The sequence below is a fragment of the Charadrius vociferus genome, unplaced genomic scaffold, assembly GCF_000708025.1.
Source record: "Charadrius vociferus isolate BGI_N301 unplaced genomic scaffold, ASM70802v2 scaffold19, whole genome shotgun sequence".
Taxonomy (NCBI): domain Eukaryota; kingdom Metazoa; phylum Chordata; class Aves; order Charadriiformes; family Charadriidae; genus Charadrius; species Charadrius vociferus.
Window position 1 is genome coordinate 137,098 of NW_009650173.1, and position 23,694 is coordinate 160,791.

General features: G+C 36.8%; 1 protein-coding gene across 1 annotated transcript in view; it reads left to right on the top strand.

Annotated features, from left to right (window-relative positions):
• The window catches only part of CTR9 (CTR9, Paf1/RNA polymerase II complex component), a 20,346-nt gene extending 4,905 nt beyond the window's left edge, over nucleotides 1-15,441 (top strand). Inside the window, 20 exon segments of the mRNA XM_009892688.1 lie at nucleotides 1-65; nucleotides 2,636-2,743; nucleotides 3,201-3,308; nucleotides 3,428-3,664; nucleotides 4,408-4,497; nucleotides 4,601-4,729; nucleotides 4,831-5,014; nucleotides 5,603-5,691; nucleotides 5,968-6,153; nucleotides 6,334-6,421; nucleotides 6,671-6,819; nucleotides 8,858-8,974; nucleotides 9,152-9,297; nucleotides 10,865-10,936; nucleotides 12,162-12,297; nucleotides 12,815-12,961; nucleotides 13,401-13,558; nucleotides 13,848-13,944; nucleotides 14,301-14,413; nucleotides 14,676-15,441. The exon segment at nucleotides 1-65 is cut by the window's left edge and continues 22 nt beyond it. Coding sequence (XP_009890990.1) covers nucleotides 1-65; nucleotides 2,636-2,743; nucleotides 3,201-3,308; nucleotides 3,428-3,664; nucleotides 4,408-4,497; nucleotides 4,601-4,729; nucleotides 4,831-5,014; nucleotides 5,603-5,691; nucleotides 5,968-6,153; nucleotides 6,334-6,421; nucleotides 6,671-6,819; nucleotides 8,858-8,974; nucleotides 9,152-9,297; nucleotides 10,865-10,936; nucleotides 12,162-12,297; nucleotides 12,815-12,961; nucleotides 13,401-13,558; nucleotides 13,848-13,944; nucleotides 14,301-14,413; nucleotides 14,676-15,084 — 2,828 coding nt within the window. The 3' untranslated portion in view covers nucleotides 15,085-15,441.
• The last annotated feature ends 8,253 nt before the right edge of the window (nucleotides 15,442-23,694 follow it).

Below are 23,694 nucleotides of genomic sequence, written 5' to 3' on the forward strand. Positions count from 1 at the left end.
AGCTAAATTCAAAATGTGTAGGTGCTTTGGTTGGACTGGCGGTTCTGGAACTCAATAATAAAGAGGTGGGTCTGACTTGACAAGAAACCATACTCAGTTTACTTTCTTCTTATTTGAAAAAACAAACTTATAATCCTTTGAAAGGTAGTCCAGTTTTTAAAAGGGGTAATAACTTTTGTGGTTAAATAATTTTGAGTGTGTCACTATTGAATGATGTTACGGATATGTACTTGTGATGTGAGCAGCACATTCTGAATACCTTTCTTCTATTATTAACAATCTTCAACTGTCTTGCTTATAGAGGTGTTAAGTACAGAAAACCAGTGCTGGGTTAACTATTTTAATTAAAATAATAAAAATCTGTGATGAGATATGTGAATGCATGTCCAATCACTTAAAAAAACTCAAAAGTGATGATATCAAAATCTTACTTTAATGAGCAATAGTTATAATATGTATAATAGCGAGCCTTACTTAGTCATTTGTGACTCTGTGAAGGTTAACTAAATCAGCTTGTACTCAGGATGCTCTGGAAGTCCTCAAATACTGGGAGACCTCACTTGCAATGGCAGCTCTATTCCAGAGCATCAGGGATTTTTTTTTTTTGAAAGAGCATCATGCTAACAGGAAGGTCAAGAATAAAGACAGTCCCAGGGCGTTAAGAAACATAAGCTTTTGAATAAGTGTTAAAAGTTGTATTCAAGCTACCTTGGCATGCATACCACGTGGTAAACCAAAGAGTAGGCAAGAATGAATTTTAACTAGGCTGATGAAAGTACAATAAAGTGGTGATCCTTCCTCTCTACACGTTGTATCACTAGGAAAATACATATGCTCATGGAGCTTAATTGGGATCATAAGATCTGAAATGGTTAATCCATGGCAAGGAAGTTATCAGTGGAGGATGGGACCTTTAGGTGTTTAAAAAAAAAAAAAGTTGTTAAATAATTGTATGTTGCTAAAATTTATTGTTATGCTATCTATAAAACACGTAGCTCCCTAGAAAGATCCTTTTTTAGCACAGAATGCCTGAAAATTACTTAGTTTACTATGTTGGGGAAAAAAACCCCAAAACTGTTAAGACTTCCATGAAGAATTCCAAAAACCGTGGGCACGAGAGTTTTCTTTCCTAAAACTACAGAGACAACCAAAAATATTCTAAAGTCAAATTTTAATAAATAATTCCATGGGCAAGAAACTAATGAAAGCTGTTAACCTGGTATCTTTTTTTTTTTTCCTGAAGGTCTTTTGACTAAAGTCAAGGGATGAGCCCACTCACGTTAAGCTTCGAAAAGCTGTAATTAAAAGCTGACATACTCAAATACAGTTTTTATTCTTTGTAAGAAATATATCATCTGTGCTTTACTTCAAACTGTTTTTACTGCTTGCACTGCAAAGTTAGTATATCATCGAAGAGTTGGCATGGGGGAGGGAGAACACTTTCTCTGAGGAAAATATTTTCTCCAAGTTGCAAACCTACTAATTGAGATCTTTTCTGTGCTTATATATTTCTAATGTTTCTCCCTTCTAGAAGATAATATGATGTCAAATCACAGTTGAGATTACACTGTGTTCTCATTGAGGTCTGTCTTATCTCTGTTTTTCTTTAATGAAAGCACTTAGAAGCTTTGAGACTTCTAACCATGTATTGGATTTAGTTGAAATTGGACATGAGACTCAAAATATCAGAGAACCTGGACGTATACATACTGTGATTATAAAACCTCTTTGCCTTTGAAAATTAATCCAACAATTATTCAATATCTCCTGATCAAGGTATATTGTTATGCTAGATTTGGAAAGATAATGCCTTTTCAAACTGAAATTATGTTTTTTAGCTGCCTATTGGACTTTATCTTGTTTCTCAACTTGATAAAACCGAATCTGTTCAATAAGATAGCTTTCTGCTGATAATAATTGCAAAGTAAAGCACAGATGTTACGTGATTACTAGATACTGTTCTTGGTGTTTCTGTTCAGAAATAAATACAGATTTAAGTTGACGTGCTTGTGATATAGATCTCATGAGTGTCCAGAATATATAGCAATTATTTTATCAGTTATGGATTTGAACTTGTAGGCAAATCAAATTTGTACCCATGGAATACTTTCTTTGAACTATAAAGTTTCTATAGAAAAGAGTAGGTTGATGCAATGATAGCCCTATGTAAACACCATGAACTTCTACCATTTTTTAATTAGAACTTAAGTTCTAGTAGGCCTTAATTCAGCATCTGAAATTCTTGTTTACAATTTGAACCTGTCAGTATTTTCCTTTCACTGTTACACAATTTGTTCAAAAGGTTGAAAACTAGACCAAACGGGAACTGGGGACGTTGAACAGCAGAGGGAATGCTATCAGGGTGCGAGTGTGAAATGTCAAAGGACACCAAGACTAAGTTTGTTTGTTTTCCTAGAAAGTTCTGCTCTGCTTTTTTTCATGCCTTTGTGGTGGCTTCATTTCACATTTTCTATCTGTGTGCTGCAGGGAGAAAGCTAGTAGCTGAATTTGCTTTTTTCTGTGAGCCCAGCAAGGTTTTGTCTGAGTTCCTGCACCAGCCTGAAGAACAGTTTAGAAGTTGTTAATAAGATACAGCTATTGAGATATTGCTGATACCTTTCAATGTTTCATTTAGGCTGATTCCATCAAGAATGGTGTTCAACTCCTCTCTAGGGCTTACACAATTGATCCCAGTAATCCAATGGTGTTGAATCACTTGGCTAATCACTTCTTCTTCAAGAAGGTAAGAGGTCTATGGAATTTTACAGTTAAATACTTGATAACCTCTGAACAGCAAGGATTTTGGTGTTAGATGCAATCTCATTTCATCAGGCTAAGTGGTGCCTAATATGGAACTGTTAATCTAGATGGACAAGTGTAAAGTTTGAGTTAAATTTTGTATAAACTTTTCTCAAGAAAGCCAAGAAAAGGTACACTTATTTCTTAAGTCAAGGTCACCTTTGTGTTCTGAAGGGATTTTGTTTTGTTTTGTTTTTCTTCTCCCTGCCTCTTCCATGCTTTAAAATATGAAATAGAGAAAAGAACAGTAACCACGAAAACTAAATCTGTTGTTATTAATTTAGTCAGTGCTATGCCTAAAGCTTTCTTGTATTTTCCATCTGTCCTTGTTTAAATAATAAACCACTTGACCATAAATAAAGTGAAGGCTTTCAAATTTCATTTAACTTCTTTTTTTTCAGGACTATGGTAAAGTACAACACCTGGCTCTTCATGCTTTCCATAATACAGAAGTTGAAGCAATGCAGGCGGAGAGTTGTTATCAGCTGGCTAGATCTTTTCATGTACAGGTAGGGCAGTTTTTAAAAGCCCCCTTTGAGACAACACTTAAAAATCTGTATTATAAAAGTTCATACAAACTTTACCTGTGAAAACACTACCTGTTCTTTATTTACTTCTTTGTAATTAGGAAGATTATGATCAAGCTTTCCAGTATTATTACCAGGCCACTCAGTTTGCCTCATCTTCTTTTGTACTTCCATTTTTTGGATTGGGTCAAATGTACATTTATCGAGGGGACAAAGAGAATGCATCACAATGCTTTGAAAAAGTTTTGAAAGCCTATCCTAACAATTATGAGACTATGAAAATCCTCGGATCTCTTTATGCGGCTTCAGAAGACCAGGAGAAACGGGATATTGCAAAGGTGAGTTTTGCTTCTGCCAGCATCGTGCTTTTACGTACAAGAGTAGAACTTGAAAATCAGACTGTACCTTAAGTTGCACAAAACACAGGGTTACTTGGCTGTAGGTATAGAATATTTAATATTGGCTGTCATGAAAGATCGTCCTAACTGTGGAGAGTCACAACTTCTGGACAGAACTGAGACTCCTACTGGGCTCTGGCTAAAGCAAGTCCAAGAATTTAGAGAAGCCCCAGCCTCACAATTGTATTTGGTACTATGAAAAGGTCAGAATTCTTCTGATATACGTTAAAGTTCTCTGAAGATGGTAAGTTAACTCATGATTTTCTGAAGACAACAAATTAGCTAGTGATTTCCAGAAAACACTTGTCTTAGCTTATCTGGAAGGACTATGTTAGGCTTTTTTTTAAATGAAAGGGGTTTTAAATCTAATGTTGGGTAAATAAATGCAAAAAATGTTAGACATCACTTTTCTAGCTTCTCATGTTGGTGTAACGGTTTCTGCTTCTCTAAGTCTTTAAGCAGGTGTTGTGTTCTACAGAAAAATATAATAGTGAAGTAAGGAAACTAATGCAGTTTTTTTTGTGACCAAATTGTGCAGATGATTACGATCTTTTCTTTTGCAGTATTGCACTTTTCTAGTGTTAAGGTTAATACCTTCCGTCTTCCTTTTTGATTTTATTTATATGTTTTTAAACAGTTTGTGTGTCCACAAAGTGGCATAATCGTTTTCTGCTGTTTTTCAGGGACATCTAAAGAAAGTTACAGAACAATATCCTGATGATGTAGAGGCATGGATTGAGCTGGCCCAAATTCTAGAACAGACTGATATACAGGTATTATTAATATGCTCTTGGTGAATTATGTGTGTGCTTTTCATAAGAGAATGAGCTCTATGTGCTCTTATTTCTTTCATCCGCTTTCTCTTTCTTTGTAAAGGGTGCACTCTCAGCCTATGGTACAGCCACACGCATTCTGCAAGAGAAAGTACAGGCTGATGTCCCACCAGAGATTTTGAATAATGTGGGTGCTCTGCACTTCAGGCTGGGCAACCTGGGAGAAGCGAAGGTATGTAATTACACAAAGTTTGAATTGAGTTTCTCGATCACCTAGTTTTCCTTTAAGAATATTCTGTCGTGCTTTATTCCTTTTTTCCTTTTATACTTTAGAAATATTTTTTGGCATCACTGGATCGTGCAAAAGCAGAAGCTGAACATGATGAGCATTATTACAATGCTATATCTGTAACAACGTCCTATAACCTTGCCAGACTATATGAGGCGATGTGTGAATTTCACGAAGCGGAGAAGCTGTATAAAAACATTTTAAGAGAACATCCTAATTACGTTGATTGTAAGAAACATTTGGTATTTTAGTTCCACGGTCCTCCTTATAATACCAAAAATCTTCCTGTTTACAGTGTCTTCTGGTCTCATTATATCTGTCTTCATTTTTCATAGTAGTTTTGGGGCCTACCCACTGTTTTTCCCTCCTTTTTTTTTTTTTTTTTTAAGGCCTGCATCATCCTTACAGTCCAATCTCCAGCTTTGAGCTTTCCAATTATTGGTAAATAATTGCTTGTTTTCTGTTATCACCTGCTAACTGATACTCTTCCCAAAGCTTGTGGAGATGGAAGAGCTGTTTAAAGTGGAGGGATGAGTATTATGTAACTAATGTACCCTTCTTCGAGGTTTCTCAATCATCTTTAACTTATGAAACCAGTTAAAAACATTCATATACTTAACTGTTAAAAATCTGCAATTTCTATATCACCATTGTGGATGGATGTTTACATGGTGTGTCTGATTGTGAATAGACTAGGAAAGATGTTTTAATGTTTGCTGTCCTTAGCAGACCAAGAAAAAATATGGTCAATATTTTATTTGAGAAAATTTTAACCTGTTTCCTGATTTTTATTTTATTTTGTATTTTTATTTTTAGGTTACTTGCGCTTGGGAGCTATGGCTAGGGATAAAGGAAATTTTTATGAGGCTTCTGATTGGTTTAAAGAAGCGCTTCAGATAAATCAGGTTTGTAACCCTTTAAGTGTTTGAAGTTAAAACACTTGAAATACTGACTTAAACTTGTATTTTGCTTTTGTTGAATTTTTATTTTGTTTGTCCACATAAACTAGGGGAAGAAGAGAGAACTACCATAATCTGCTCTCTGTGTGTGTTTGTTGGTTTTGTTTTGTTTTTTTTTTTTAATATGAAATTCTAGTTAAGAAAAGTAGCATTTTATACTTGGAAGAGTAACCTTGCAAGGGAAAACGGTGCTTTTGCAACTTACAGTGAATCTTTATTCAGGACCATCCGGATGCTTGGTCTCTGATTGGCAATCTTCATTTGGCTAAACAAGAGTGGGGTCCAGGACAGAAGAAATTTGAAAGAATATTGAAACAGCCCTCCACGCAAAATGATACTTATTCCATGCTGGCTCTCGGCAACGTCTGGTTGCAGACTCTACATCAACCCACAAGAGACAGAGAAAAGGTAATGGGGTGTCTGTCTGCCCTGTGTACAGTTTATTCATTTAGTTTGTGTATGCTATTAGCTACTCAAATGCTTTTCTTGATGCCTACTTGGCACCGTATAGTCCATAAAAGTTCTGGGCAGATCTTTTAATACCTCATTACAGAAATGAGCGATCAATTGGGATATTTCTTTCTACAGGAGAAGCGTCATCAAGACCGTGCATTAGCAATCTACAAGCAAGTACTCAGAAATGATCCAAAGAATTTATATGCTGCTAATGGCATAGGTGAATATTAGATTCTAATTTTCCTTCAGAGGTGATGATATTCTTATGGTTCATGCTTTAATATGGAATTGTTTTTGCAGGGCCTGAACACTATGTACTAGAGCACAGGAAAGAATAGCTTTCATATGGCAGCTATGTCGTGTAGTTTTTGGTGGGGATCTTTATTCATGCAATATGTTGTTTTGTTTGGTAGGAGTACATAGTACACGAACCTGGAAGCTTACGTTGTGCATATTACTTTCCCCTTAGGAGCTGTCTTGGCGCATAAAGGATATTTCCGTGAAGCTCGTGATGTTTTTGCCCAAGTGAGAGAGGCAACAGCAGATATCAGTGATGTGTGGCTGAATTTGGCACATATCTACGTAGAACAGAAACAGTACATCAGTGCTGTGCAGATGGTAACATCTCTAAGTTGAACTGCATAATATGTTGGGTTGGATGACTTCTGGATGTTTCTCTGCTGTCGTAGCAGCTGCGAAAGGTTCTGAATAATATTTTAACAAGTTGTAGGGCTATTTCTAGCATGCTGTTGGCTGTCAAGTCTAGATCTAAAAACAAACTGCCAAATGTGGGTAAGGGGTACCAACTTGTATACTTTTTTTGTGGTAGCAGAGTTAAAACATAATTGGTGCAGAATTTTGGTCTTGGAATGAATTTTTAGTCAGAGAGGTTTCAGTCAGTGTAGTTACTGTATGTGATTTACATTCAGGTTTTACTGAAGTAAGTAAAAACAATTAGCTGCTGGGTTTTTTTTTTAATAGCAACACTTCCTATTTTTGTTCTTGCAAATGATAGCATAAATAACGATCAGAGCTGTCTGAAAAGCTGACTGTGCCATGATTTCTTTCACCACAGTTAACATCACAGGGTAATTCATGTTGGAAGAAATCTGTTGAGGTCATCTGGTTCAACCTGCTCAAGCAAGCTAACTTCCAAGTAACAACCTATTCTAACTAAATTGACTCAGTTGATCAAAAGCATACAAGTAAGCTTAAAAGAAAAAAAAAAAAGCGTATGTTGGACAGGGCAGAAGCTCAGAACATACTTTTTTCATTAACATTGAGTCCATATTGAGGCTCAAAAGTAGTTAATTCAGAGCTATCCTGAAGCTTTTTGTGATGGTTATAAGGAAGAGATACTGGGCCTTTCTTACCTGATCAAGATCTCAGTAGTTACTACTGACAGTGAACAAGATTCTTTCTGTTGTATTTGAATGAGGTCTGTTGTTTTTTATAACACGTCTGGTTTTATTGACAAAAAGCCTAATGAAAATCTAATTTTAGCAATTGTTTAAGCAGTGAATTACAGTGGGAAACCCGGTATCATTTTCACCTTTTGATTTGTCAGAAAAATATTGTAGTCATTTGCTAATATATTTAAGTAACGCCAGTAGTAAAAATGTGTTTATTTACTGAGGTGTTTTATTGTTTGTTCCTTGGGTTCTGCTGCACAGTTGGTACAAGCCACAGTCTGAAATACATGATACTTCACTCAAAGGGAGACAGATTGCATGTAATAGCCTAGCTTACTGCAGCTGCAGAAATTATTCTTGTGAGTTCTCTACCACAAAGCATACAAATCCATGGTAGACTTATCCTAAATACAAAATCTTTGACTGTAAAGGTGAGTGAAAATTAGGCGCTTGCAGGACAGTGTGATTCAGAAGTAGTGACTTCAGGCATTACAATTCTGGGCATTTTCTGTATTTGAGCTAGAAATAAAGATTACTTTGTACTTCTTATTAATTTGGAGGTTTAGAAAGGGTGAATGATTCCTTGAGAAAGGGATATGTCAAACAAAAGGTGCTCGTTGCTGAAAGGGATAAGTTTCATAACTGAAGCTTTAATTCTAGACCCACAAAACCTATGGTAACAAGTCATCTTTTACATTTTAGAGCAACCAAATATCGCTTGGCATGCCAAGTTATTCAACTAGGTGGACAGAATAAATTTGACATTGAGTTATATGAAAGGTGTAGAATTTTTTTTTTTTTTAACTAATTGCATCAGCTATATGGGATCATTACATTAAATATATTTCCATTTATAAAATATCTTGTATGAATAGAGAAAATGGATTTCCCTCCACCCCATACTGTGAAGAATAGCTGAGTGCTCTTAAAATGAGTTGTGTGTGTTGGACTTCATTACAATAGATCGTACTTGCAAAGTATTCTGTTGTATTTTAAGACCTACAGAGCCTCCTGGACTGCAGCCAGTTTCCAGAAAAATCAGGTACTTGCTATGGAATAGCAGAAAGAATTTTCTGATCAGTGGAAAGGAGGCATCCCTGTAGCATGACACACTTTAAAAAACAAAAGGCATATTAGCAGTAATGCTTTTTAGGAATAGAACCATTTGCTGGAGGTAGCTAATCAAAATAACCATTTTCACCTCTTAATTTGATTTTTTTTTTTTTTTTTTCTTCACATTTCAGTATGAAAACTGCCTCAGAAAGTTCTATAAGCACCAAAATACTGAAGTATTGTTATATTTGGCCCGGGCGCTCTTCAAATGTGGCAAATTACAGGAATGCAAACAAACTTTGTTAAAGGTACAAATATAAAACATCATATATCACAGAATAAAATTACTGTAAGTTGATGCATGTTTGTATCTTTTAAATTTAGTAGTCTGGGATTGAAATAATGGTGCTTATTCTCTGTATGTCACTTCCGTATACCTCTGTATCACGTTGTAGCATATCTTAAAACATGCTTTTTATTTACAGGCCAGGCACGTAGCGCCAAGTGATACAGTCCTTATGTTTAATGTGGCTTTAGTGCTACAAAGACTAGCTACCTCTGTCCTGAAAGATGAAAAAAGCAATCTAAAGGAAGTGCTTAATGCTGTGAAAGAACTGGAGCTAGCCCACAGGTAAAGCTCATTTATTTCTAGACATTATAATCTATTTAGTTGTTCCCTTACAGTAAATTTGCAGTATAGGTCACAAATCTGGTTAGAAGAATGAGCAATCATCTCCCATGAAACACTGTATGTAATTCTAGAGTTTCTGGTAGGAAAACAAAGATTGAGCCTCACAAAACTATGTATTCAGACTTTGCTCCAGAGCCAGTTTTGTTTGGCCAAGTGGCCAATATCTGTTTCTCGAAGGGTTTTGTATTACTATGACCAAGTACACCTCTTCCTGGAAGAGTGTAGTTGAAAAACATGTTGAAATTATTCTACTGATTGATCACTTTTTTGATGATTTCTTTCAAAACAACCTATAAGGCTCAAAAGCAAATCTACTTATATTGTATAAGCCTAGTTAGTGTCCAGTAGTCCTTGAAAACAAATTCTGTCTACCTGTTGGCAAGTAAAGCCTAAGCGCTCTCATGACTTAAGAACAGAAGTGGTTTCTTAAGTGCATTTCACATCTTTTAGTTCTTTTTACAAAAAAACCCCAACAATTCTGCTCAGAAAACAGTGTGATTAATCTGATCCAGTTGTCACTGTCTTTGAACAGAAAGCTTTCAACCATTTATTCAGCTCCTAGGTATTGCTGGTGTAGCTGGTGCTTGCTTTATGCATTGCTAGCTCTGTTGTTATGTCAGGAATAGATGTTGCCTTTCAATAATTTTGTCAACTAAAGCAAGCCTTTCATACAAGTAAACATTTCACAATTCTAGTGCTTTACATAATGCAAAGTAAACATTCAAACACAAATTCTAACTTAAATTCAGTTAGAAGCTTGGTATTTATTGTCTTGAGAAAGTTGTGTGAAATCATTTATTTTGTACCCCTTAATGAAAAATTCAGATGCCTGTCACATTTTGGAAAATATTTTCCATAATCTAAAATGCGAGCAAGGAAGTACTTTCTTGATATACACAAGAATTTGAGTTCAGTCTAGCACAAAACCACTTCATTTGAAATGTCTCTGGAATATGGGAAGAAACTGGCAACCTTGAAAGGTAGAAAGTCGTCTTTCTTTAAATGAATTGGAGAAACTGTTTTCAAAATACTGATCATCGTAGGTTACCCGTCTACCTGAAGGTATATTGTGTTTGCAAGGGCCTGTCACTTAGGTTCAAGGAGGGTGTTCTGGAAAGATTTTTAAAAAATAAGTTTTCCTTCTGTTTCTTATGCTGGATTCAAGCACTTAAGCTGTGACAGACAAGGAATAAATCTGCCGCGATCAGCGATGCACTTATTGCTAGGAGTCAGTAAATGAAATCTTAGGATTCTCTTTAGAATTTTTCTCAGTTTTTTGTTCCACTCTAGGGGGGTTTTAGAATGTTTTACATTTGGAGACCTCTGAATGTACTCTTACACTGTTGTATTAAAAGTGGCTGCACACAGAGAAAACTGGTGAGGTTTCCTCATCTGTTGAGTTTTATAGGATTGTAATTCAGGAGTAAATGCTTTGTTTTAAGGCAAAATTACAATAAATATGTAAGTAATGCCATTTTTGCTTTGTTTTGTTTGTTTTTTCCTCCAGGTACTTCAGTTACTTGAGTAAAGTAGGTGATAAGATGAGATTTGATTTGGCACTTGCTGCTACGGAAGCCAGGTAAAAAAACCCAAACAAACAAAACCCACACCCAAACAAACAAAAAACCAAAACACAAACCCACAAACAAGTCCAAGTGGAATATTTTTGTCTTGTTTTTTCATAATAAAACTGGATTCCAAAATTTCAACTAACAATTTCTTAGAACAGTAGAAATACAAATGCAGGTTTACTCCCTATTGCTATTTCGTTCTTCTCCTGTCTGCTTTCTAACATTTTTGTGTAGTCTAAAACTCTCAACATGTGGTGCCTGCCATTAGCTGGAGCCTGCAAAACTTTAGCTGTTTTAATGGCAAATTTCCCATTGGTGAGAGTATAGTGACATTTATTTAAACATCTCTAGCTCTAACTGTTTTGACTTGAAACATAATAATCTAACAACAGGTTTGCTTTCATGGAGATTTTTTGAGGTAGTTCATGGGTGAATAGCATGGGTCAGTTATTGAAACATGAAAAACTTGTTTTGCAGATGCTATTCTGCTTTGGCTTTTGCTCAGGGTAGTGAGTTTGTATGCAAGCCTATTCAAATCAGTTTCCTTGTAAGCTTATTCCTTAAGTTTTCATTCAGTATGCCCTGTGTTTCGTTTATTGCACCTTCTTCTAAGATTTTCGTAGCCATATACAAATAACATCTGTTGGCCATCGTGAGATGTACATCTTAAAATGGATATCATTAAAACACTGTACAAAGGAGAAAATTTAATCTTAATATGAAAGGAAATGCCAATGTAACATTAGATAAGAGGGTATTGAAAGCACCTCGCTTTCATGTTTCATGAGACAAACACTTTATGCAACCTTAACTCTTACACAACTGGGTTTTTTAAGATAGAATTTCTACCTACCTTTCTGATCAGGTTTGCTAGTATGTTATGATTAAATACAAGTTTTTGTTGACCATGCTTCTGAAGCTGTCCAGATTAGTTGGGATGGTTCCTTTTATGTTTGTGGGGGTTTTTTTGTATCTGAATTGGCTAAATTTTAAGTGTGAAGCGATAGGTTTTGAAATGATACATTGCAATTTAAAGATAAATTAGCTTGCTAGAAAGTGCTTCAGTTTACTCAAAAACCTGTAGTACTCTACTCTTCTATTGTGCTATTGCAAGTAGCTTTTTTCTCTTAGTGATATGAACATAATGTTGTGATGCATGGCCGTTATAAAACTGTTTCTTCTTGTAGTATGTGCCTGCCACCTTCCTTTACTTGAAAACATTGCATGTTACAGGCAATGCTCTGACTTACTGAGTCAGGCCCAGTATCATGTGGCTCGGGCACGCAAGCAGGATGAAGAAGAGAGGGAGCTGCGTGCGAAGCAAGAGCAAGAAAAGGAACTGCTTCGCCAAAAACTACTTAAAGAACAGGTTTTATTCTGTTACATTCTCTATGCTATATTTTTTAAAAACATGCTTTATTTTTAAAAAGTACACCTATCAACGATGTATATGCCCCTGTTGCTCTCTGGTGGTACCTGGTGTTACTGATAAAATAGCTACTTTGCTTTGTTATAGTAAGTGCTAGCAGAAAATGTTATAGCTAAATAGCTAACAGGTGATACTCATTCTTCCCCATGGCCTCAGAAATAGATATTTTGTTTTTATAATGAAATAAAATTCATGCCCCAGAAGGTCTGCCATCCAATTTCTGTACTGGCAGGCTGGGTGAGGAAGCACTTGGTGCAACAGTTCATTTGGACTTCTGCCTACTTTAGCATAGGTTTGTAGAAAACTTTTTCTTTTTTTGCCACGTGGACCTTCTGCTATGACAGACTGTCAAAAGTCAATCTTCCAGTTTCCTGTCAGCAAATAATTTATATGCCTTCGATTCTAATCACTGCAATGCTGCAAATACAGTAGTAATGGTTAGTTTTCTCTGTTTCAGGAAGAGAAGCGCCTAAGAGAAAAAGAAGAACAGAAGAAACTTCTGGAACAAAGAGCTCAATATGTGGAGAAAACCAAGAATATTCTGATGTTCACTGGTGAAGTAGAAGGATCAAAGGAGAAAAAACGTGGTGGCGGTGGAGGCAGGGTAGAACAGATTTTTATTTTTTATTTTTTTTTCTTTAAATTGCCTTCATTTCCCCCTTTTGATATATGGTCTCTTGCAGTAGCACAGGTTTTTGATTTCAAGCTCCTAGGCTCCACTGAGTGAAATTGTGCAGGTTTAATGCTCAACTATAAAAATTGAAAGCTATACATAAAAGTTCCAAGCATGGTGGCATCACCAAAATCTGTTCTATTCAATTGTTAAAACAATTTTCTTCTGTTATTTTATTATGTGCCAATTTGGAATAAATTTCTTAATGCCATCAATCTAGAGATTATGGGGAAGTTGGGACAAGAAGGTCTGTATTTTTGTATCTCTGAAAACAGGTTCAGGTAAAGTTTCGATTTTGACTTGTTTTCTGGTAGCTTTTTACCTGGAAGGTGAATAATAGGCTATCTTGTGGGGCTTTTATTTATTATAGCGTTCCAAAAAAGGAGCAGGGGAATTTGATGAGTTCGTCAACGATGATAGCGATGAAGATCTGCCCATGTCTAGAAAGAAAAAGAAGAGGAAGGGCAGTGGTAGTGAACAAGATGGGGAAGAAGAGGAGGGTGAGAGAAAGAAGAAGAAGAGGAGGAGGTAATTGATACCTTAATGTTAAAGCCCCCCCCTGAGAAATAGTATGGCTTTTTAAGTATATTCTCATGCAGTCTTTCATAATGGTTTAAAAAATGAACTGTTGTCAAGAGTTCACATGATTAATTTTTATTTACGCATGCACATTACAAGACTTAAACAGCCATTCTGCAAAAGAAGTATGAGTAACCCTTGATCAACTGGACGTTTCTTGAGACTGATATTTAAGTGTTAAGGTTTTTTTTTTTTGATGCTATGCTTTACATTATATGAAATATGTTTCTGTTTAAAGACCCCAGAAGGCAGATGAGGGGAGTGATGATGAAGAACACGAAAATGGTCCCAGACCTAAAAAACGACGTCCACCCAAAGCAGAGAAAAAGAAGGCTGTAAGTTAAACCCAGGATATCTGCATCACTTTCTAAATATGCATTTGGAGTTCAGCATTACTGTAGTAGAGAGAGATCTATTAATGTTGAAAATTACAACAAAACTTCTTGTAACAAACTGCCTTTGAGCTTATTTTAGTCCTCCTCCCCTGTTGCTATAGCTGCTTCAAGGATGAAAAGGATATTTCCAAAGCCATTTAGAATTAAGTGATAGTAAATGGAAAATTTTGATCTAATGACTTTAGAACAAGTGTTAAAAGCATGTCTGATTTTCTGAGTATATATGTTTCTGCATTTCTGCACTATGCTTTGACCAGCCACATGAACAGGCAACCCTTTGTTTTTCCCCTATACAGCCCAAACCAGAACGTCTGCCTCCTTCAATGAAAGGAAAGATCAAATCAAAAGCCATCATTTCATCAAGTGATGATTCTTCTGATGAGGATAAACTCAAAATTGCTGATGATGGGTAAGAACCTTGATTTACTTTGTGTGTGCTAAAGTTTCAATGCATGCTTTTCAGAGAAACTGCAGTGTTAATAATGAGATAATGCAAAGATAATGAGAAGCCTTTCATTGTACTCACAACACCACTTTCCATTGCAAATTAATTCCGCTCATTCTTCTCATTCTGATAATGCTAGCATTACTCAAATCCTGGTGTCTCATTTTATTTTCAAGCTAAGGATAGCATCTTTTAATGCTGGATTTTTTTTTTTCTTTTCCTACAGACATGCTCGTAATAGCAACAGTGATTCAGATGATGGGGAACAGCAGCACAGTAAACGCATTGTTTCTGACAGTGATTCTGATAACAGAAACAAATCTGGTAGCGAGGCAGGTAGTCCAAGGAGATCCAGTGTCCGCCCATCTGAGGAAGATTCTGACAGTGACAGGTCGGCCAGAAAAAGGAGGCGGTCAGATTCGGAGCAGTCTGACAATGAGTCTGTACAGTCGGGGAGAAGTCGTTCTGGTGGTTCAGAAAATGAATCTCGCCCAGCTTCTCGCAGTGCTGACTCAGACAGAGATTCTGAGAGAGGATCTGACAACGAGGGTTCTGGCAGAGGATCTGGTAACGAATCTGAACCAGAAGGATCCAACGATGAGGGGTCTGAAGGTGGTTCAGATGACAGTGATTAGATCTAAATTACAGACCATCTTTTTAAAATGTTCTTGTAAATATATTTCAGTTACAGGGAAAACCCAATTTTTATATTTGAAAACTGTGATTTAAAAAAAACTTAATGTTTTAGTAAACTGTTGTGAGACCTTCCTGTGATTCTATTAGCAACTAATGGATGTTTCTCTAAGTTGGCTTATGGTGTATTCTTAAGTTGAAACTGCTGTAGATGAAGAACAGAATCCCTGTACTATAATCAGCACATCAAGGATGGAATGCATGTAAAAACTATGGAACATAAAAATCTCTGTTTAGGTGGTTCCAGTGTGGCTAAAACTGTGTGTTCTGTGCTTATACATGCATTGATGGATCTTAAAGTCCTACCAAATGGAACAAAGAGCTGTGGATATTTATCTTTTTCCTCATTCTGAATAAGGTCAGTAGGGAGGTTTTTCTTACTTTCTATTAAAGATTACATTTGCCATGATGCAACTCCTTATGTTTCCAATAGTTTGTTCTTTTGCTTCTGTTTTTGTGTTAAATCAGGTGAAAAGATGCAAATATTAAAGAAATTTTATAAAGTAACAATGCATATGTTGGTGAAATATTTAAATTGGCAGGTAAAAAAAAAAATTTTAGAGAGCTCAGTATTACTTGAGAAAGGTAAAGCTGCCAGCGTCACAATAAACTGTTCCTGCTTATTTGCTTGGAGTGATTTATTTTGCCCCTTGGAAGGTATAAGCAGAAAACCTGAAAATGTTAAATTTGACAAAGGAATGTGTTTTGAGGAAGTAGTCTTAACTTTATTTTAGCTTAAGTACATGGCTTTTGGAATTAAGTCCTTTCATGTAATGTGTTCAGGAACAGCAATGAAAAATTGCTGTGTTTCAGGCTGAAGTGAATCTGATTTCCTCCCTGCAGTTCTGAAAATGTCAATATTTTGCACCAGTCCAAAAAAAATTTTTTTCTAACTTTTTTCATTGGTCATCAGGTCTTATGTTAAACACTTGCTACAAGAAGATTATGCACATCTGGATAGTGTATGACTACTATTTTTAATAGACTGTATAGCCTAAACTATGTTGCTTTGTTTTTAGAAGGTCCGGATTGTCACTACTGATAGTTCACTTAAAGTACTAACTGCAAGCTAAGTTTCCCATGCTGCTATTTCTGGTTTGCTGTGAGTATTAGCTGTTCTCATTGTGTATGGTTTTTTGATGTGTTTATGGGCTGTTGGTAACCATAGCAGACAAAGCAGAATGTAGAACGGTTGAGACATCTCTTTTTGCAGCTCACTCTGGTATCAAGTTTCTGTATGTGTTCTTACCTAAACCTTACATGCTTGGTAACATTCAGAATAGAAGAATAGCGGTCACGCTTGTTGGATTAGAGCTAAACTGAATCTTAACTCAGTCTTCTTGTTCATATAGTCACTTACGTGGAAGATTTGCCACAGTCCAAGACTGGAAGCTAGATAGCTTTGAAAACAGGCACTTGAGGAAAACCTGTAGTCTGTGTAGAAAATTAGTCTAATGAGAGTCATGACCCAGGTGCTCACCTCTTTCAGAATCACAAGGAGGCAGTCGATAGATGAGGTATGTACGCCTGACATCACAATGCTTCACTTACAAAGCTAAGGAAATTAATGCAACTAAGGAAAACTAATACATGCAAAGTGAAACAAAGGGAACACTGGCAGCAATGGCAAGTGTGAGAGAAAACCAGCTTTTAACAATAGGAAGGAAAAAAAAAATGTACAGCACTTATTATGGAATCTTAGAAACTTTTTTCTGCCTCGAATAAATCTCCATTGCCTGAACTGTCTATCATGTTATTAATTGTATCTTTCTTAAGAAAGGTATGAAGGTCTTGGTTTGGTGCTGTATGTTGCAAAATATATTTTCTGTAGGTAAAATTTAGCTCTTTAGATAAAGTGCTGAGTGGGTCTTTGGATGTAACTTCTAGTTAGAGAGAAATATTTTCAGTAAGTGTAAAATAAAAGGGGTTGCCATAAATGTATTGTCTGAGGAGTAAGTTCAATTTTTGAGCCTCCCACAGTCAGAAAGGAGGCTTGTGAGAAGAGGTTATGACTTGAAAGGGCTTGAGATGCGTGAGGCCAATCGGCAGGGAAAGAAAGGGCATGGGGTGCTTTTGCTTCCCTCTTCCCCTGCTTTTATGGAGCAAAAGGGGAAAAAAAATATCCAAGTCAACTCTTCCTTTTTTCTTTCCTTTGATTAGGAATGTTAATGGGAGGATTAAGGTTATTTAAAAAGTCACGTTGCTGTAATTGGAGAGAAAGCTGTGTTTTAGCTTAATTCATATTTTCTAATGCTTGTTTTTCAAAAGTGCGGTGGTGGAATAATGTTGCCGTCATTCTCTTGGCAGCATTCCTTGCCTTCTGAAGTAGATGGTTGGCTTGCAGCTATTAAATTCCTTTATTTATAGCAGTAATCTATTCCAGAATAAAATGCAGGGAGTTAGAAGTGTAATACTGCATTGCTATAGCAGTGTTTTATTCCTAGTTTCTGTTATGCATCCACTAACAAGTTGCATGACTGTATGAAAAGTGTTTCCTATTAAGCTCTATTGCAGTGTTGCCTTTTGCTCTCCTTATGTGTGAGTATGTCTTCTCTAGAATGCAGTAAGCAAGGATCATGTAGAATTTGCTGTTAGCAAGCAGCTGATTTAAAAAAAAAAAGTTATCTCATTCCTGAAACTTACAGACTAGGCCCTTCACAGAACAAACACTCGAAATGTAAGTTAAAAAATCAAAGTGGCTGAGTTGTGTGGTTTGCGGATTTTTTGGTGTTTGTTTGGGGTTTGTGTTTTATTTGTGGTAGTGTTTGTTTTGGGGTTTTTGTTTGTTTGTTTTGGGTGTTTTTTGTTTGGTTGTTTTTTGGGTTTTTTTAATCTACCTATAGAAGTTTTTCACAAACTTTTCCAGGTCAGTAGTTGGTGGGAAGGAGTAGCTGTCACTGCTGAATAACAAGGCATTTGTGTGTAAATCGATTCATTCTCTTTCTAAATGTCTATCCACTTCTGCTAATTTAACTCTGAAAACAACAGTAGTATATCCACGTAGAAGGAAGGTGCAGGAATATATTTGGGAATGTGCTGCCAAGGAGTGCTTTGCAGTATGCAAGACTGTAGGAGCACTACGGCTAAAATTATATCGGTTCTTTTTATAAGGAAGGGTCTCTTTCTGGGAATAAGTTGCTTTCCATGTTAAATATTTCACTGTTCAGAGCAATGTTTGTTGTAGCAAGGCCTTTTCCTCCTACACAGATTTTAAACCCTTACATTATGGGTTGATTAATACTGTTGATATATTAAAACTTGCAGATTTTCTGAAACAATTTTCCTCCCTACTTTGTTTTGGCAGTTTCTTTGCTTTTACAATGTAGTGCTCTGATGATCTACTTGTTCAGTAGTAGTAGCTAAGTTGCCGTAAATGAATCTTGAATTCAGAAGTTACCTGGAAAAATTCTTACAGCTGGAGCCACAGTCAGCAAAGAGAAATTCAGTATTAATACAGTTAACAAAACAAGTTGACAAAATGGATGTGAAAAGGGGTATGTAACCAAATACTTACTCTTTTCATAGTTAGTAGTACTTCTCACTCTCCTAATAATAATCTTCTATGATTTAGCTGTTGAAGGGGATTTGAATTGGAAACAGAATATAAGGCAATACCAAACATGGGGATACTTAGGAGAGAAATTCAAAGTATGTATACTGAAAATGTGTAGTATTTCTATCCTATCTGTAAATTTCAGTCTATGCATCTGCTCAAACTGTGTGGTTTATAGTGGAAATACTTGAAACTTTAGGGGTTTTTAGTCTTGGCAGAACCTATAGAGGGTAGAGTTGTATAGTTGTGCAGCTTGTAACATCTTTTTTTTCCCCTTGGTCTGTAACTACTAGAGAAGTTAAGAATGCTCATCATAGTTACATTCTTTGAATTGAGCTTATTTTATTGTCAGGGGTAGTCCTGTCCCTCTGGGTTGTTCTCTTCCAGTTTTTTAATTTTTCTTTTACCCTTAGGCAAAAACTCCTCCTTTCTCTGCAGTCTCCAGAGCTTGGGACTGTCTAAGTACTGGGGCTGCAAACTATGTCATGCTGGCACACTGGATTGAGTTTACCTTCTTCTTTTACCTCCATTTGCAATGATACATGCTAGAGAGTCCATATTGCTGCTTCTTAATATATATCATCCTTATCTTATGCATGTTCCCTGTATCTGACTGTTAAGAGATACCCCCAACGTTGTTACTGTGTTGCTTGTGCTCCAGATGTGTTGTGTTTAGCTCGTGAGCGTACAGGAGTCTCATACCGTCCCATTCCTTGTTGACTAAAATTACAAATACGCTGCTTTTGCCAAAGAAACGGTCTCTGTTCAGCACCTTAGAGTGAGTGTCATGTGGCATTGCCTTCCGTTGTGGTTTCTGTTGCCTTAAAAGGGTCCAAGCAATGCTCTGGCTCTTGGAAGTTTTTTGAACCCTTCAGAGTTCAGGCTGTGCAAATACTATATGCTAACTGCAACAGCCAAAGCATTCTTGGACACGTTGAGGAATATCATGAGTCCACTCTGGTTTTTAGGTTTCAGATCACTGGTGCAGTCAGGTCAAAGGTGGAGTTTACTGGTCACACAATACCTTCAGTGACAGATACAGTCTGGCACGTACTGGCTTAGACCTGCTTTTCTAATGTATAAGTGACTTTTAGGTCACAGAGCTAGTAGTAGAGAACTTAAATCTTTGCTAGCTCCTCATCCTATAACAATAGGACAGAAGTGACTGTAGTTGAAGAAGAATCTCTTGCAATACTGTATTCCCTCTGGCTATTTCCACAAATCTCTTCAGAGAAAATTGTCTTCAGTGTCTTCTCACCTTTGCACCTGAAGGTTCTGGCTATACAGGCACTGCAAAATCAACAGACTGCTTTAAGTAGGACTTTGTCAAACAGAGGCAAGATACTAATAAATCTGATACTAATACCAGTCTTGACTTTCTGTGCACTGGTGACAGTTTGTTAGCAATTTTAAAGATGCATCAGAGAATATGAAACATCTCTTTATCCATCTCTACTCTTTCAAGGCAGATAATTCTGTTTCGTTCCGACTTTCAATAAGTTTGAACTGCTCTAAACTGTCTCTGCTGTCTTTATCTGCCATGCTGTACTAAATTATGTCTAGTACATGTCCCATTCTCACAGGAGTCTGTCTAAGCAAAAGGTAACATTCTTCTTTCTTGTGGGAAGCTGTCCTGGACCAGCTGGAGAGGAAGAATTATTGCCAACAGCTATTTTCCAGCACTAAAAAGGAGAGAGGAATTATGTCGCATTTGGGTTTGCAGGAACTAAGCACATTCATGCACAAATTCAAGTTGGTGATTTTTAGTCAAAATGATCTTGACTTTCCAGGGACCTACATTTTTAACCACCAGCATACATATTTCTAAATTCCAGCAAGGTTGTACTTGTTAAGAATACTTGCACTTAATGGTGGTTACAGACTGCTTCTGGGGCATATTTGTTTGCTTTTTGTGGTGTCCTAACAGAGGTACTCAATTTGTTCACTCTCCTGATGAGCTACAAAAAGTTGGAATTTGTTTCTCAGAGCTTACCTCAGATCTTACCAGATCTTATCTCTTTCAGATCATTATCACTTAGCTGAGTTTCTATTAAATACTCCTTATAGATGAAGACTGTGCTGGTTAGACAGTAAAAAGCACTTCCCTAGATGGATACCTGGATGCACTGGGTGTTCTGACTTGTATTCATACAGACTAGTCCTTACCTTCATTCATCTGTTTTGTTTTACAGTCACTGCATCAGGGGGATTAATGCGTAATTGCAGGAATCTTAACCTATAACTCTTTCTTGGAGTGTTCCTCGTCTCTTTCTTCAGTCTGTAGGCTGTTCATGGTTTGTGCAAGGAAAAGAGCCTTACAGACATTAGCTGAGTTATGGGTATAAGGTAACTAAGTGTTGCCGTATAAACAAAATGGTGTTACTGGAAGGGACAGGGAAGGAAATAAAAAGAATTGATGTGTCAGATTAGTACTTAAAATAGATATTATTTATGAACTTGCTACTTAATTACTTGGGTCTCCGTATCTCTAACTTGGATCTTCTGTCTTGGCTTTCTTTTGCTCTGCACTCACTTATTCATAATTAATGCCCAGAGAGACACTCACTTTGCTGATGAGTGTTTCAGTTTCCATTGTCTTTAAACAGTGCAGGAGAAAGGATATATTTTTTTTTTTCGTTGCATATGCAAGAGCTATTGATCTGTCCAACTGTAGAACCAGAGAGTGGAAATTGTAACAGTAAAATCAAGCAAAATATACATTAAAAAAAATAGAAAAAATGTATCACACAAGACATCTGATGAGGACCATATCTAGACAGCTTTTGAATACCTCCCTCTCCAGCACCTCAGTGTCCTTCTTGTATTCTGGCACCCAAAATTGAACACAATACTTGAGGTGCAGCTTCACCAGTGCCGAGTAAAGTAGGATAATCACTTCTCTGGTCCTGCTGGCTACATTTGTTCCTGATGCAGGTCAGGATGCTGTCAGCCACCTTGGCCACCTGGGCATACTGCTGGCTCACGTCCAGCCAGCTGTCAGTCGAGGTTGTTGTGACCCAAGTGCAGGACTCGTGGATCTAAGCTGATTTGTCCAGATCAATCAAATAGTGCTATGATCCATGAAGAACCCAGGGCTCACGTCAGCTGGCTGCAATGCAAGCTTGTGCATAAAGGTTGGTAACATCTATAGTACTGACATAGAAGTGATTCTCAGTAAAAAAGAATTGTAAATTGCTCACTGTCTCTGTCTAAATTGCCTACAAATATTAGCAGTTACCTTCAATTGTACTTTTGCAGAATGTCCCATTTCTTTATTCTAGCTGAAATGATGTAGTGTTTCTGTTTTCAGACAGTTTTGTCTTTGATGTTACTTTTAAGAAATGTGTAAGAAAGCATAGTGGACAAAGTGGTGGGCTACAAATTGTATACCAGGAGACCTGAATTTCACATCGCATGTTCTCACTAATACCTCATGTGCAGAGGAACAATTTGTGTGACTTGAATAGAATTTAAGCTGCTTTGGGCCAGGATGATTTCTTACTGAGCTGTACAGCACCTAAAATACTGGAACTCAGACTTGCTCACATCTCTAGCTGCTATTTTAAAATCATATTTATTACTAATTTTTATGTTGGTTGTTTCTAATAATAATGCAGGAATATATTTTGCTGAATTATTGTACTGTTTGTAAGCATTTTATTTTCTTATATTTAATTAGATTATTGAAAGCACATGTAGTCATTACTGTGGCAAAAAATATTGCTTTACAAAAATAGAATAATACAGAATGGGTCAATGTTTTTCACTCAGATTTTCACTCAAACTCATTTTTTAGCTGTTTACTCACCAGAGAATAGTCTCTTGTAATTCACGTCAGACTCTTTTTGTCTGATTTGCAAGGTCCTTGGAGCATAAATTGTATCTTATTGATTATAAAATGGCAAGTATCATTGCTTGATTAATAACAGGATACTATCTCCAACATGTACAACAGCCTCTTTCTCCTCCTTCATAGTAGAAATGCTAGTGAAAATGATCAGGTTTTGGTCCTGAATGGTTTAATTTAAAAAGAAGAATATAAACGCATAATTTTACTATTAGAAAGATTGAAGTCCTGGCCAAGAACATGACTTGCAAACAAATTAGGGCTAGAATTGTCTTACAGAATGAAATCTTTATGGCTAAAAGCTAATCTTCATTGTTGATCTCCAATTTGAAGAACTAGGTTTTGGGCCAGGCGTGCCTTGATTCAGTTCCTGTCTTAAGTAAACTGCTCTGAAGCTGCTTTACTTTTACAGAGTACTTTCTGGAGGCAATTAATCAATATCTTCTAGAAAGCTTCAGCATAGGCTGTGGTTATAGTTGCACAATCACTGAGGTTGCCAAATAATTGCGTGTTTATTTTGTTTGTGGAAACTTACCATGACGATTTTTCCTTTTTAAACAAAAAAAATCAAAACCAAACCACCCACAAACCAATCATTTGGGGGGAGGGAGGAGGAGGAGTAGGACATCAAACCAAAACCCCACAATAAACCCTCCCAAAACCCAGATACGTATTAGTAAGTGGTTTGTGAATCAGTGGGAAGACTGACAGCTAACTTACTCTAACAGAATTATCATGCTGTAGTTAGCTTTTCTTGCGCCTAGGGAAAAGAGAAGATACTTTCCTAGTGCCTGAAGCGTACTAAGCCTTATCTGGTGTCTGAGGTGACTAAGACTTGTTAGGTTCCAGTTCCTCTGGTATTGGCACCTGTAGTGCTCTGAATCGCCTCTGAGGTAGCTAGTGCAAAGGGCTCCAGTTGTGCCTGAGTAAGCCGCATTCCCTGACAAGCCGGGCCATGACAGACATGTTTCAGCTTAGAAGTTTCTTTCCGAATTTCTTGAAGAAGCTACCCAACTAAACAGCTGCTTTGGAAACTTCTTCTCGGTGTTCGAGCTGTGCTTGAGGCTGGGTTATGGAAACGTTCATCTCATCTTTTGGACCTCTTGTAGCTGAGGCCGAAGCTGTATGCTGCCCAGCATGTTAATGCCAGTG